The sequence below is a fragment of the Pleurodeles waltl genome, chromosome 8 (assembly GCF_031143425.1).
Source record: "Pleurodeles waltl isolate 20211129_DDA chromosome 8, aPleWal1.hap1.20221129, whole genome shotgun sequence".
Classification (NCBI taxonomy): Eukaryota; Metazoa; Chordata; class Amphibia; order Caudata; family Salamandridae; genus Pleurodeles; species Pleurodeles waltl.
Genome location: NC_090447.1, coordinates 1,402,262,855 through 1,402,277,836, shown reverse-complemented (window position 1 = coordinate 1,402,277,836; position 14,982 = coordinate 1,402,262,855). Strand labels below are relative to the sequence as shown.

Sequence of the window (14,982 nt, the reverse complement as noted above, 5' to 3'; positions counted from 1 at the left end):
CAGGAGGAGGTACAGGCTGGTCTTCCACCAATTTATGCACAAACCCGACAGGGCACCAGACCCATCTAGGAGTCCAGCCTCTCCAGGAGCACTCCTTTCGTAGTCCCGGAGGAAGAGCAACATGTCATCTGCATAAAATACGATATGGTGTAGAACACCCTGATACATGATGCCATAGTAATATCCACCCCCTTGTGCTCTGCACGCCAGAGGCTCCACCACCAAAGCGAACAATGGGGACAGGAGTCTGGCCTGTTGTGTACCCTGCTCCACTGAATAAAAGTCCGAGACCACTGCACTTGTTCTAACCCTTGTTGTGGGTGCCACATAATAGCAGACACATTCATGCAGGAACCCATCCCCCAACCCAATGTGGCTTAGCACAGCATATAGGTAGACCCAGCCCAGACTGTTGAATGTATTTTCTATGTTCACTGTTAGGACCACCCGCACGTCAAGAGCAACAGCGGTAAAAGCGCCATCAGCTGTCTGATATTGAATGCTGAGCACCTCTTGGGAATAAAGCGCCCATCTGGTCATTGTGAATGGGTCCAGCATGAGGGCGAATGACTTCATTGCCAACACCCTACTCAGCACCTTATAGTCTACATTGAACATTGAGAAAGGGTCGGTAAGACACCAACTCCTGCTAGGGGAGGCCCTGCTAAAGCAGGAGAACAATTAGGGTCTCCTTGGTTGTGGGAGGTAACACTCTGGCATCTGCGCTGATTTATACACTTCAACCTTCCAAGGAGCCAGCTGAGTAATGTAAGCCGCATAGAACTGGATCAGTAACCCGTCAGAGCCCGGTACTTTGCCCCACGCCAAGCCTGAACCGCTGCAGTAATCTCTTTGTCAGAGATATCTGCTCCCTGTCCCTCCGCAAACTCAGGCTCCAAGACCCGTAAAGGCAGCAGATCCAGGAATAAGTCTAAGGTAGGTGGAGGTGGCCAGTGGCAGCCCGCATCCAACTCTACAATCAAAGAAGAGGTAATTTATATGAATCAGGTAATAAGCCCGTGCACCACCCTCCTCTAACACCTCTGATATGAGTGAGCCGCGATTGGTGGGATTCGCCAGCCAAGCTAGCAATGTGTCAGCTTTATCCCTCTCAGAATGGGCCCTGATAATAAACTCTGTAATCAAAGCATCACAGCTGTTCCACTAAGGCCGCTAGGGTCTCTTTCCCCTGCAAAAGTGTGTCCTGTACTGATGGATAGTGTGTGCAGCCTCACCTCTTGTGCTCTCACCTCCCTCTGTAATGTTCTCCGCACCCCTCCTGTCCAAGCGATACACTGTCCACAGGAAAAACAGTTTTAAAAGCCTTCCACTCAATCAAAGCTGACACAGTGGACCCCGCATTATCAGCAAAGTAGTTACTAATATCCTCCCCTAGGCTGTCACAGAGCACCTGATCTTCCAAGGAAGTACTAGCTGAATATACATGTGGCAGCTGGTACTCAGGCCAGAATGACCATGAGTGGGTTATGGTCGGACAGTGTTTGGGCCATATACTCAATGTCACACCTGCATGTGGACGCTCGGGGAGCAAAGATATGTGTCTACCCTCATGCGGAGGTCGTGCAACGGTGAGTAGAAGGAGTAATCCTGGTCAGCAGGATGTTAAAACTGCCAGGTGTCTACTAGACTCTTGCTCTGTGACCAAGAAAGGGTCTGCTATGCAATTAAAATCTCCCCCACTTAGGGCAGGGCCAAAACCCTTTACATCTCATTTAAGAATTTTGTCTGCTCAATGCTGGAGGTGTAAATATTAACTATTGTGAGGAGTTTCCCCCCAAATACCCACGCAGCACTGCATATCTCCCCTCCTTGTCCACTCTTTCCCCCAGTACCTGAAACTGTACCTCTGTGTGGACCAAGATCAGCACCCCTTGCACAAAGGATGAATATGTGGTATGCATGGGGCCTCCATGTCCCTCCCTCTGTGGCAGTGATATGTATGTTCTGCAGGAGAGCAGTGTGGGCACCCTGCCTCTTAAGATAGGCCTGGACTTTGTGTCATTTGGCCACAATATTGAGCCCACACACTTTCCAGGAGATCACCTTACAGTCAAGTAGCATGCAGGCCACTGCAATCCACAAGCCCCGGTGATATGTCCGAGTTCGGGGCCTCCCATGGCCACCTTGTCCCATCCTCACACTCTTTCAGACACACCCACAGACACAAGAAACTAAGTCTCCCATTCCGAGCACAGACAGAAAACAGTCCCACCATCCAAACTCTAATAAACCAGAATAACAAAAAACGAAATAATTGGGTGCGTAATCAACAATGGGGTTGTGGTGGTCACCAAGGGACGGAGGGCCCCAGGCCACCGAACCCACTCCGGCCATACAAGGACAAGTCATGCCCGCAGAGAAACGGTGAAGACCTGGACTTTCATGTTACATAAAGCAAAGCATAATTAAACAAGGTGAGCCCAGCCCAAGAACCCACCCCCCAACACAAATACCAAGTAGTAGTGTCCATGGCTGGTGCAGCATCATCAACCCAGGCCATTGGCCTCTTGAGCTGGGGATGTTCAGCAGCTCTAGTTCAGAGGATGGATATATTGTGGAATTGGAGGGTGTATTTGGGTCTGAGGCTTGTGAACCTGCTCTGTGGTCGAAAGAACTGAGCTCAGAGCCAGTCCTCCTCAGATTCGTCACTGCTGCCACTACACATAGTTGACCCTCCAGAGCCTATTCTCGGGAGGGGCCACTGGGGGACATAAGGTTGGGATGAGGTCCTTTCCACTGACGCTTCCAAGGGTGCCCAGGCACGCCAGGCACCTCCAAGTTCCTTGAGTGAGTGTCGATCCACCTCCAAAGATTGTTTGGGTCTGTGAAGTCTGTTTGGGTCTGTGGAGAAGTGTGTTCCATTATTCCCAGGACCTTTAATTTGGCTCTAAAAAGCATGGCATATGACACCACACCTGTCGAAACCTCACCTTAGCAGCCACAACAGAAGTGCACCGTCACTGGACCGCTGGTGTGAAGTCTCGAAACACCATGACTATATAATTGTCCACAAATATGTCCTCCTTGTTTCAGGCCATTTGGAAGATATGCGTCCTATCCCGGTAATGCAGCAGCAGGGCAACCAGTGAGCGTGGTGAAGCACCTGGCTGTGAGGGATTGATGGCACCCTATGCGCTCTGTCCAGCACAAAAAAATGTGAAAGTCCCTCAGGCGCCACCTGCAAGTGGAGCCAGCCTTCCAATAATGAAACTATGTTCTGTCCCTCCACTCTTTACGGTATCCTCGCAAGGCATATGTTATTTTGCGGGCTCTCCCTTTGGTGTCCTGTACTCTGAGCTCCAAAAGGTGAATGTGCTCCATTGCCTCGTCATTTATTTAGTGAGGCTCCCTTCCACCATCTGTTGTATGTCAGCCACAACGCACTGGATGGTCACCAAACGCTCAGATGGTTTGCTGTGGTAATGCCTAAGAATGTCACAGTCTACCACCACAGTGTCTAATATGTGTTTCTGGGCCTCCCTGGAGTCGTTTATGGCCACCAAGATGGTTTTGAGAGCTGGGGATGAGGCATTAAGAGCGCTGCTCTGGCCGGCAGCTGGGGCAGTAGTACAGATAGACCCCTAGGAGGTCGACCGGCACCCTCGGGTCCCTTGACTCCGTTGGTGCGACCCATCCCCCTGGCACTACCAGATCCGAGTGAGAAGAGGCCAGGTACTCTAAGGCACCCACAGCGGGATGAAAAGCAATTGAGCAATGTGTTTCCAGGAGATGATGTTCCAGTAGTCACACAAGGTTCAGGCCCAGGTGGCAGTGTCTCCAGTTCTCTAAAGGATAGGGTGGTTATCAGCGTTATACACCCAGTCCTGAAGTGGGGAAAAGTAGGGGCTGTAGGCCCCCCCTAGGGACTGAAATTCAGTAGCCTGCACACTGGGTGCCCCAGAGAACGCCAAATCATTTGTACCATCTCCAGTAACAGGCCAGATGCCCCGTGGATCGCGCCAACCCAAAGCAGGGGGTACAGATAGGGGCTGCTTGTCAAAATCCAATGTATATGCAGTAGAGGTCACAGCTGGGGTTGTGTGTCCTCTATGCACAGGTTGTAGGCCATAAATGCCCCCTATGCTCCTTCACTGTCAATGAAGGAGGGATGGGCTGCCCATCAGATGCCCCCATGTGGGCCGCATCCTGCAAGCAGGGCTCACCCACTCACCGCTCCGCCAGAGGCCCCAGGGGGATTTGCTAGAATTGCTGAATTTCGACCCAGGTGCTTCTCAGGTCGTATATGTCACTGGGCTGCCAGTCAAGGCGGCAAAGCCACTGCACTCCTCTCCCTGTCAGCTCAGCAGGCCGCTCTAGGCCACAGAGTCAGTTGTCCCCTTCATGGCTCCCAGGTGAGGCCTCATCTGTGTGGCCATGTTGGTCCGCAGAACCCGCTGCCACATTCGCGGCCTTTGAGCAGGGCCTCCTCTGTGTGGTCGCTCCAATCTGCGGCTGGCCGATGAGGTGCTGAGCCCCTGACAAGAACGTGGTGTCACATTCTCTTGGCCCCTGTCGCTGAGCCCAGCACCCAATAATCCTCTGCTGGTTCCCTTAGACCTCAGCTGCTTGTGCCGCTATTTTGGCAGGTCGTGCGGTCGTAACGCAGCCTGTAACCGTAATGACCATCCTGCCCTCCTCTCTGTGTTGCTTCCGATGTCACAGATGTCTGAGCGCAGTCACAGGGTACTGCAACTCTCCAGAAGGGCACCTTTGGGCCGTGTTATGTGTGGATTAAGCTGAATTAGTTTCACGGCCACAGGAGCTCACTGCTGGTACGTCCTACTCCATCATCTCTCAGGGCATGCCCCCAAACATTTTGGCCCCAGCTTCAGGCTAATCTAGTGTGTGTGCAAAGTCCTAGGCCTGCCCCTTAACCTAAATGAGGTCCTGGACTTGTCTTGTAAACTGGAGGGACAGCCCAAGCATGTCCTCACTTACAGATGGTGGGCAACTCTTCCTTTCGTGGGTTTAGCCAATACAGTTGTAGAGGCAGCATACCATGTTTTGTGAATCAGTAGATGTGACGAGACCTTTTTATCTGGGATACTAAAATGGAGGCCTACTGGCTCACTCATGTAATGCTTCACTTCTACACGCTTACACAAATGTTAGCACCAACGTCCCAAGTGTATGTTGTGCATGTTTGTGAATGTAGCCCGTGAGGCACATACATGTTGTGAACAAGTGACCAAGAGTAATAGAGGCTGTGGGATCTATTTTGACTATGCTTTGCCTGGCCTTTTGCACAAGTTGGAGGCTAGGTTGTTTTCCCACACTCAAACGTATTGTTGACATTTCTGAAACTAGAAGGAGGCGACCAAGACACTAAAGTGAGTGAAGAAGAGACAAGGCTCCTTTAGATATTCAAAGAGGCCTTTTGCTGAGCAAGGAACTGCAGATTAGTCTTCGTGAATCGCCATTTGTTGGATGGTAGGGGTGAAGAGTGGGACTGCAAGCTTTGATGTGCAAGGTGAAGGTATCTCTTTAGGTAAGGCCCAGCCTTTTGTCTTTACCTGATTATGCTTTCAGTTGGCGGAAGACAGACAGGTGCAGAAACCTCAAAATCTCGTAGTGCCTCTTTTGTGGATGCTCCAGGCAAGAGATAACCCTGTTTTAAGAAGCATCATTCTACACTCATGTCCCTGCCGGACATAGTGTTGTCATCAATGATGTATTTTCAGATGTTGCAGTGATACCATTAAAGCTGTCATAGAACATGCTATTAATGAGGTAATTAGCAGTGTATGGTCAGGGTGTGAGTTATAGTTACTACAGGGCACAAGCTATAGTTAATAGAGATAAAGGTAACTGATGAATTTCAGTGTTTTTTAGGTTCAAACGTTACGTTGTCACTGACCTTTTCACCTAACTCAAACGTCACTTTAAACTTTGTTTTTTTCTGTGAATTTCTAGTTTTTTTTGCGTAAAGTAATATTTTATTACCACAGGTAAAGCCAGCCCCATGCTGCACATGCCCGGTGTGGGGTTCACTCTAATGCCATATAAAAAGTGGGCCCATTGGCTTTATTAAGGGGTGAGCATATCAATATATATAAAGCAGACATATCATCTTTATCCAAAAATCATCAATAATTTTAATGAAGTATATATTTCAGCAATTCACCGAATGCAATTTATGATAATCGTAATTACTCTAAAAATGTTCAATAAAGGTTTAAAAAAAAGTCAACATGTCTGTGAGTCTTTCTTTTTAACATTATTTTTATGACTGCATTTTGTGGGCAGAAAAATGTTAAAAGAAAGATTCACAGACATGTTTTTAAAAACAAACAAATAAATAAAATCAACATTTGCCTGAGTCTTCCTTTTAACATTTTTCAGCTTAGTACATCATAAAAATCATAAAAACCTAGTAATCATAAAAACGACCACCAGAGAGCCTTGCTCTTCAACTATATGGTAAGTTCTCCCGGGGTCATGGATTTAATGATCTAGGGCACTTACTGATTTTGTTAATGTTGCTGGAGGACTGTGTCACTCCCTGTAGTCCGCCACAACATGAGAAAAAGTGTTTGATGGTGCCCCTGCCTCTTGAAGGGTCACCACAAGCAAAAAAATAATGTATAATAAATTTCCTTAGGGCACATGGAGGCTTATGGAGAGGGGTCACTTGCACCTCTCTCCTGTAATTTAATTTTTATCCCCCTTTACTGTCCCATGGATGGGGGTTATGCACCTCCTCCCCTGGGCCTTTTAGAGGCCCACGGAAGAGGGCTGTGTGTCGCCCCTCGCCTCTACTTTTATGTTTCAAGGCCCTTAGAGGCTTTGGGAGGGGGGGGGCAAGTGCCCCTCTCCCCCTCAATTTAAATAGCAGACCTTTGGGGATAGGGTCCCTGTGGCTGAATTTGGCTCAGGAAGCAGGGCCTCATGCACGCTACCATCCACACATAATTAAATGTTGACCCCCAGACCCTGGCCCACCCCGTGGGTCATTTTAATTTTTAAATGGTGGCTGGCATTTTGTTTTTTTCCCCCTGCAATCCCACTGGAGTACAGCAGAATCATGGAAAAAATATTTTTTCATTTTTGCCCTTTTAGGGGGTTGAGGGTCCCTCTGTGGTCCCTCTTCAAGGGCTAGTGGGGCAGGGTCTCCCTACTCTGTCCACTTATATGTTATATCGACAGGGGACTAAGTCCCCGCGTCCTGTCATGGCTGCTGCAACATTTTTCTTCATGTTGCAGCCAGCCAATCAGACGGCTCACTCCTCCCTGAGAAGCGAGATGGCTCAAGGGAAAAAAGCCCCTTTGGGCAATCAGAACACTTTATTTTTAGAAGTTAAGCTCACAGAACTCTCGCGAAAGTCCTTCGAACCCAACCAGTGGCTAGTAGGTAGTTCTAGTTAGGGCCTAGTTTCATAGGAAAAACATTTTTTACTTCGCTAATAACTTTAGCGTCGTTTGACAAACCTTCATGGCATTTTCTAAACTAGTTTGCCACTCACTTTGGCTGCTGTCTTGAAAGTTTTGGGGTTATTTGTCAAGCGGGGGCTGAGAAAAAGGGGGGGTCCCAAATCGCATTTTCCCCATGCAATTTCCCATAGGGATTTTAGATACAACTACAGTCCGAACCACTGGTGGATTTACACCAAATTTGGCAGAAAGCTAAATCTTGGTCCAGAAAGAGTGCCTTTTGTAATCTGGTGCAAATCCGTTCAGTAGTTTTGAAGTTATTAAAGGAAAAACAAAAATAGATATCTTGCGACACAGATCCACTGTGGATCTTTCGCGTATCCGGGTGGATTTGCAGATCCACGCACCAATAGCAATGGTGTGATTGGCTGGCCACAACTTCAAAGGAATAACTCACGCCCTCGCCATTCACTGCTAAATATCCCACATATTACGTCACTCAAGACATCTTCTATGATATTATTGATAATATCACTGCAACATTTGCAGGGAACCTATTGATATATATATATATACATATATATTTATTATTTTTTCCATAAATGAGGCATTTTTCTTTGCTAATATCTTTGACCAATCTTCACAAAATAACAAAACTTTTTTTTTTTTTTAATTGACCATAGTCCCTTCCAGGAAAGCTTCGGAGTGATCTGTCAAGTGAGGGATGAGGAAAAAGAGGATCCCAAAGGCAAATTTCTCCATGCATTTTCCATAGACATCTTTGGGCAGCTCTACCTCAAAAACTACTTAACAGAATGACATTAAATTTGGCAGGAAGCTAGATCTTGGTCTTTGGATTGTGCTTTTTGGTGTAAATCTGTTCAGTAGTTTTTGAAAAATTAAAGTTAAAAAATATTTGTATATCTGGACCGTTGGGTTTGAGGAGCTCTTGTGGGCTTTGTAAACGCCGGTGTCCACATCTCCTAGGCACTGATTGGTTAAGAACGGGGGAAGAGGGGCATGGGGCCCCCTCCCTGAGTCTTAATAGCCCCTGGGAACTCCTTCCCCCAGGGCCAAAGTCGTGTGTAAAGGGAGGGGGTACATAGCCCCTTCCCTGGGCTATAAAAAGCCCCAGGGACCCCATCCTCCGGGGCCACCTCAAGTACTCTGTACTGGGGAGTCCATCCCTGGGACAGAGTAGTTTCCTTACTACTTTACTGCAGCAGCTAGACATGTGTTTGCTCCTGCCTTCCGGGAGCATTTTTAACTCTCAATCCAGACAGGAGCAAACGTGCCTTCCCTGCCTGCAGCAGCATGGGCAGGGAAGGCATGTCTGCTCCTGTCGGCTGGGAGCATACATCTGTTTTTCTGCCCACACTCCTGTGGGAAGGAAACCACATATTGAACCTTTCCAGAGGAAGCATGCATAAAATATCTGCTTCCCTCGAGATGGGAACAATGCTGGCCCCTGCACCATGCATGGGTTTGGCTGGGGCTGCTGGGGCATCCACCTATAATTTAGAAATGCCCTGGGTGATGGGGTCCCTGATGCCATAATAGGCCTGGGAGGAGGGGTCATGGCCCCACTCCCCTTAATAATAACATGCGGTTCCAGGGGATGAGGTCTCCGGGGCCTAATAAGTCTTGTGGAGGGGCTGCATGGCCCCCCTCCCATTTTTTATGCAATTTGGCCCCTGGGCATGGGGTACCTGGGGCCAAATAATGCCCGAGGAGGGGGCTGTGTGGCCCCTCGTCTTTGTAATGGAATTTGGCCCCAGGGATTGGGTTCCCCAGGGTTAGTATGCCTCTGGGAGGAGGGTCCTCAATCCCCTCACCCCTTAGAATTAAGTCTCAGGGGATGGTGTCCCCGGAGCCTAATAAAGCTTAGGGTGGGGGACCACATAGCCCCTCCCCCTTTTTAATTGAATTTTGCCTTGGGGTGGACATATGATCTGGCTGAAAGCCATTTGAGATGTCATCAGTGGTGTCTCAAATTATGTCATAGAGCATGTCATGAGTGAGGTAATATGCAAGGTTATAAGCAATGCATGGCGCAAGTTACAGTTAGCTCTACTAACTATGTAGTGTGAATTACAGTGTTTTTAAAGTTCAAAACATTATGTTGGCTCTGACATATTCACCTAATTATGGAAAAGGCATCTGTGTGGTAAAGGCGTGCATTGTATTGGTATACATCCATTTGAAAGTAGAGCCATCCCACACCAGTTCTGAAAATGCAGGCAGTGGGTACACATCTCTTGTCTGCTTTTGCTGTATAATGTGTGACCCCACTTGTTGTTCCAATTCCAACATCTCTATTGTCAAGTAAGCAAGTGTTCTGCAGAGTATTCAGAGTGCTGCTGTGCATCTAAAATGTGTGTTTTCTCCGAGGTGAAGGGACATTACTTGAGTCTGACTCAGTATGCTTGCCCTAGAAGCCAGTCAGACATCTGTGACGGAGAAGGAGGCTCCTAAACCCTAAAGCAGTGACTTTCCAGCAGGTGGGAGGTTCAGAGGATACCCAATACTGGTGGAACTTCAAGAAGAGGGGTGACTGCAGAGAGCAATCTGAATACCCTGGTGCCTGCTGGACAATTCTCTCTCAAAGTTGTACCTGACAGGAACTGAGACAACTTGTCCTAAGATTGCTGAAGCTCAGTCATGGCTAAGATCTGATTCCAAGGCGGCCTGTGCCTGGCTGTGCTGCCCAGAAGAAGATCATCCTGTGAATGGCCATATTGTCTAGAACATCACCCTGTACATGGCCATAATACCCAGAAGAGGCTCCGTCTGTATCGGACCATATTGCCCAGATGATTGCCTTGCTTGTGCCTTTGTTGTCCAGAAGGAGATCTGCCTGTGCATGGCTGCCTCACCAGAAGGCGATCAGCCTTTGCTTGACCGCACCAGTGCGGGAGAACCTGCCCATGCCCTGTTCCTCATCGAAATCAACCCTTCTGTGGGGATTGCTGTCTCTGCCTGCTCTAGCACTGCCAGTGCCGAACAGAGACATGGTGAGCCAGGACTACTGAAGCCGCATCTACCAGGAGGGCGCTAGCAGCGAGCAAGGAGGCCAAAAATGAAGCTGCCAATGAGAAGTTGGCACACAGAGATGAAGCAGGACGGCTGCCCAAACGGACTGTTCTACCATAGGTGAAAAGAAATGAGCAACCAAACTGCACAGGAATTAAAACTTTTGAAATGTGAGAGACTGAGCGGAAATACCTTAATCGGAGTGATATAAATCTGAGCCATAATCATTTTATTGCACCTCTTCGCAGGTGGAAGTTCCTAGACCACAAGGCAGGGAGAGATATGAGATAAAGGCGCAGCTCTAGCAAACAGCACCTAGGACATTAAGGGCCTGATTTAGATATTGCCGAACAGTTATTCTGTCACAACAGTGACAGATATCCCATCCCCTGAAATCTAAATCCTACACCATCCTATGGGATTTAGATTTTGGCAGACAGGATATCCGCCACCGTTGTGGCAGAGTAACTCGCCCATCAATATCTAAATCAGGCCCTAAGTTGTGCTTTGCTCATGTCTGTGTGTAGTATTCCATTCTGATGTACATTAAAATACTTTTCTTTCTTGAAAGTCAAACACTGTGTTGGACATTTAGTTATTGGGCAGATGTGTTGAGACCTAAACTGGAGCAACCGCTAAATTACATCACTGAGAAGCATGTGACTGCTCACCATTGTGTGTCAGGCGCTGAAGGATTTCTAATTGGTCAAGTATGCAGGAGGGACCCTGTGACATCCGTGGCAAATGACCGCAAGCCCCTCCAATGGAGTCTGATAGCATACTTTTCTCGTTCATCCAATAAGTCGTGGTACTCACACGATAAAAATAGGTTAAATAGCTTAAGAGTTCTAAGTCGAACTAGACTGGCACATGATGCCTCTCTTTGCACAATTTTGTTTCCTAAACACTGCTCCAAATTCCTTTACCTCAACCAGTGGAACAGGATCTGTAATTGCCTCTTAAACTACTGCTGATTTTGCTTGCCTCCTTTATAGTGATCCAGTAAAGGTGTATAGAGCACTCTAGACCAGTGGTTCCCAACCTTTTGATTTCTGTGGACCTCCACTTTAACATTAATGGAACCCAGGGACCCCCACTGAATCATGGGATTCCGGGGACCCCCGCCTTCTGAGTCCATTACTGGAAGCTGGGGACCTAATTTGTCAATATTTGTTAATATTTTTCAATTTTCTAGGCTCTCGCGGACCCCCTGAGAAAGCTTCGCGGACCCCCAGGGGTCCCCGGACCACAGGTTGGGAAACACTGCTCTAGACTATAACTGAAGATTCAAGTACAAAGCCTGCTGTTAAAGATATTCATCCAACTCTTGGAAGTACACACTAGCAACTAATATTTAAATACCGAATGGCGTACCAGTGTCGAGTTCACTTACCAATTTTCACAAAACTTGAAAATTTGCCAGATGACAATTATTACTGATATTCATTTCAACCTGTGCCAAAATGTTAGACAATGAATACAAAATGTAGCAATTTATTCAAGCACATACCATGCTGCAGTCCACCAGGGCTATGCCACCCCGCGAACTTCCAAATCAGGAGGACGGCTGATGGACGATACAAAGTCTGCTTAATGTTGGTGAAATGAGGTAGGTAATTATCTTGGTGGATTATACAATGTGTAGCAGGCAATTCTGATGATGAGAATACGTATTCACCAACCTGCCTGTAGCAGTAGCGCATACAGTCTTTTCTTATACGGCAGCACACGTCTTTAGAATGAGGAAAATGCTCCAAATTGCCACTTAATATCTACCAATGCTATTAATGACATATTATGTAATTCAACTTTAAGACCGACGTGCCTCTGCAATGAGACACAGATAAATTACAAATGGCATTGGGAACATGCAATACTATAATAGAAAGCTCAGTATTATGTCAAAACACATTTTTGTAAACAGTGTTAGACATTGAATATAACAATAACCTTAAAGTCTGATGTAGTTTTTCAAAGTAGGAATAAGACTGACCTGTTTGGCGGATAACCACAGATCCTATCAGTGCAGCTTCTTCGTATTTTTGGACATCTTTCAAGATCTTCTCTGCCATCTCCTTCTGTACTATCAGGATGGCACCAATTCCACAATTGAAACTTTGCAGCATTTCTTCCTCTGAGAAGTCTCCTTGTTTTTGCAACCAACAGAAGATTTCGGGAATCTTCCAGCAATGTGCATCTAAATAAAAGTTAATGTGTCAGCAGACACAATGATTCTTGACATCAGTATATGTAGAACAGGATGCAGTTACGGTAGACACGTGACCCTGTTGTCAGGCACACTATTTGCTGACCTGGGCTTTAACGTATTAACCTAATGCATTTTGGGGATTGTGACGGTTTCTGCTTTCAATGATCTAATCTGACTAATGTACTTGGTAGCAATAATTTTAGTTGAAATGCTCTGGACTGGACACAGTAGGGGTCATTACGAGTCTGGCGGTCTCTAGACCGCCAGACTCGCAGATGGCGGTCCGAGTGCCACATTACAAATCTGGTGTTCGGGCTACCATGGCACCGCCAGCTCCGACAGGATCAGAGATCCCAGCAGTCTGGAGGTAGTGGTGGTCCTAATCCATTAGGCCAGCGCTGCAAGCAGTGGATTACAACACCCTTCTACACCAGCGGTTTCATGGCGGTACCACTGCCATGAAAATGCTGGCGTAAAATCGGTGCATGCGGGCCCCTGCACTGCCCATGAACTTGGCGTAAGCAGTGTAGGGGCTCCCTGCTGAACATTGCAAGGGTGCTGGTGCAATCTGCGGGCTACAGCATTGCCGCCGGCTCGATTACGAGCCGGGGGCAATGCTATAGCCTGTTTCCAGCCAGGCTGGCCAACAGAAACCAGGGTTTCTGTCCGCCAGCCTAGCTGGAAACTCTTAATGGGGCCGGCGGGGAGGTTGCCGCCACACAGACTACCTCCCCACCGGAAGTTCAGCGGACAGTGAAAACCGTACATCAAACTCGTAATGACCCCCAGTGCCTGTGAACACATGGAGCTAGGTATTTATTATAGTTGATGTCCATTGTCCTTTCATAACGTCTAATTAATCTGCTGATAAATGTATGTAAACATATCACTCATGGGATAGGATGTCTTCACATGACAGAAGGTGTGTGTTGTACTAGAAGAAGACTCTGTGCCAGATTTATCATTATTTCACGGAACACAATGCAGCAAGACACCTTGCAGCTCTGTGTGAAAAGGAGTGGGCAAGGAATACACCATATTTAATATTACATGGCACACTCATTTTACAAAATAAACTTTTTATTGAAAGCATGCCAAAAGACAGGTAGACAGCAGATTGCTAAACAGACAGTACAATCAAATGAATAAGCTTCACAGATCACAAGACAATCAACAAGGCTCCCCCCCTCCTTCCCAACCATTTAGTCAACATTTGTGGACAATCCAAGTAGGCCTTGCAGAGTTCCACACCGGCCAGAGGAAACAGTAATTGCAGATTATATGGCACATTCTTGTCCTCTCCTTGCTTGCGCTGGCTCAGAATGTGCTGCCCTGCACCAACGCAGGCACCCTTGCGCCTTGGAGCTGCTTGCGTTGTAGGCAGGATTGTTTTTGTGCAGGAAAGGGCACCTTCCTGCACAAAATCAATCCTCGGGGCATGCTCCTCTTTCCAAGTGTGCTGAAGAATGATATGATATATTTCTCCTCGTCATGGCTCTCCTACAACGGAGCAGGATTTTGACGCATTTCCAGGTTTGCCTTTCTTGGTAAATCTGGGAATGCACCAGAATCCATGAGTGGATGCATGGAAACATCCATGCTATACCCCTGGAGCACCTTCCCAGGGCAGAGTGAGGCAAGGCAGCAGCTTGCGTTGTCTTGCGTTACTCCAGATCTACCAAGCCATACAGGGCCTCGTAAAGTGGTCTTGTGTGGCTTGGTAAATCTCATTCTATGTTTTCTGTCACCCTGCATCACTTTGCGTGGCACAAGGGTGTGACGCATAACCTTGACAAATTTGGCCCTCCTAATTTTGGTACCCAAAGAGCCCAGACTGTCGCCTTAAGCAATTTCTCTGTGACTGCGTTGTCTTTAAAATACACAAATGCTCAATATCCCTGCTGTTTCAACCTAGCAATTGTTAAGTTGCTGCCTTTCTCAGAGGCAAATGTGGATATGTCCAAACTGGCTCTTACTGTATGCAGGGAAAATCATTATCATACTGTTTGGTATTCACCGGAGCAAGATCAGAGACCTCTGTCTGTCTTTTTCAAAGTGATGAAATGAGAAAGATGGATAACAATCTGCCCACTTACTTGGACAATAACCTAAATCTCCAGGACCATGGTTAAGGGTGGATTGTTTCAGCTACAATTATTTAAGATCACCATGCTTTAGCTGTAGGGACCATGACCAACTCAGGGATTGGCTATTTCTATAGTGCCTATGCAAGACTGCCTGCTACAATGCTACACGGTGTTCAAAAACAAAGAGAGAGTTCCTCTTTGAGACATGCTGCAGGGAATTTGAAAGTTGGGCTAAGGTGCAAAGAAGCGACAATCATGATT

The 14,982-nt window shown here is 47.2% G+C and overlaps 1 protein-coding gene across 1 annotated transcript in view; it reads right to left on the bottom strand.

The window, feature by feature from the left end:
* Positions 1-14,982, bottom strand: part of LOC138249601 (trifunctional purine biosynthetic protein adenosine-3-like) — a 249,449-nt gene that overhangs the window by 77,514 nt on the left and 156,953 nt on the right. The window contains exon 17 of the mRNA XM_069203543.1: positions 12,419-12,622. Within this exon, the coding sequence (XP_069059644.1) occupies positions 12,419-12,622 (204 nt within the window). The remainder of the gene's footprint in view (positions 1-12,418; positions 12,623-14,982) is intronic.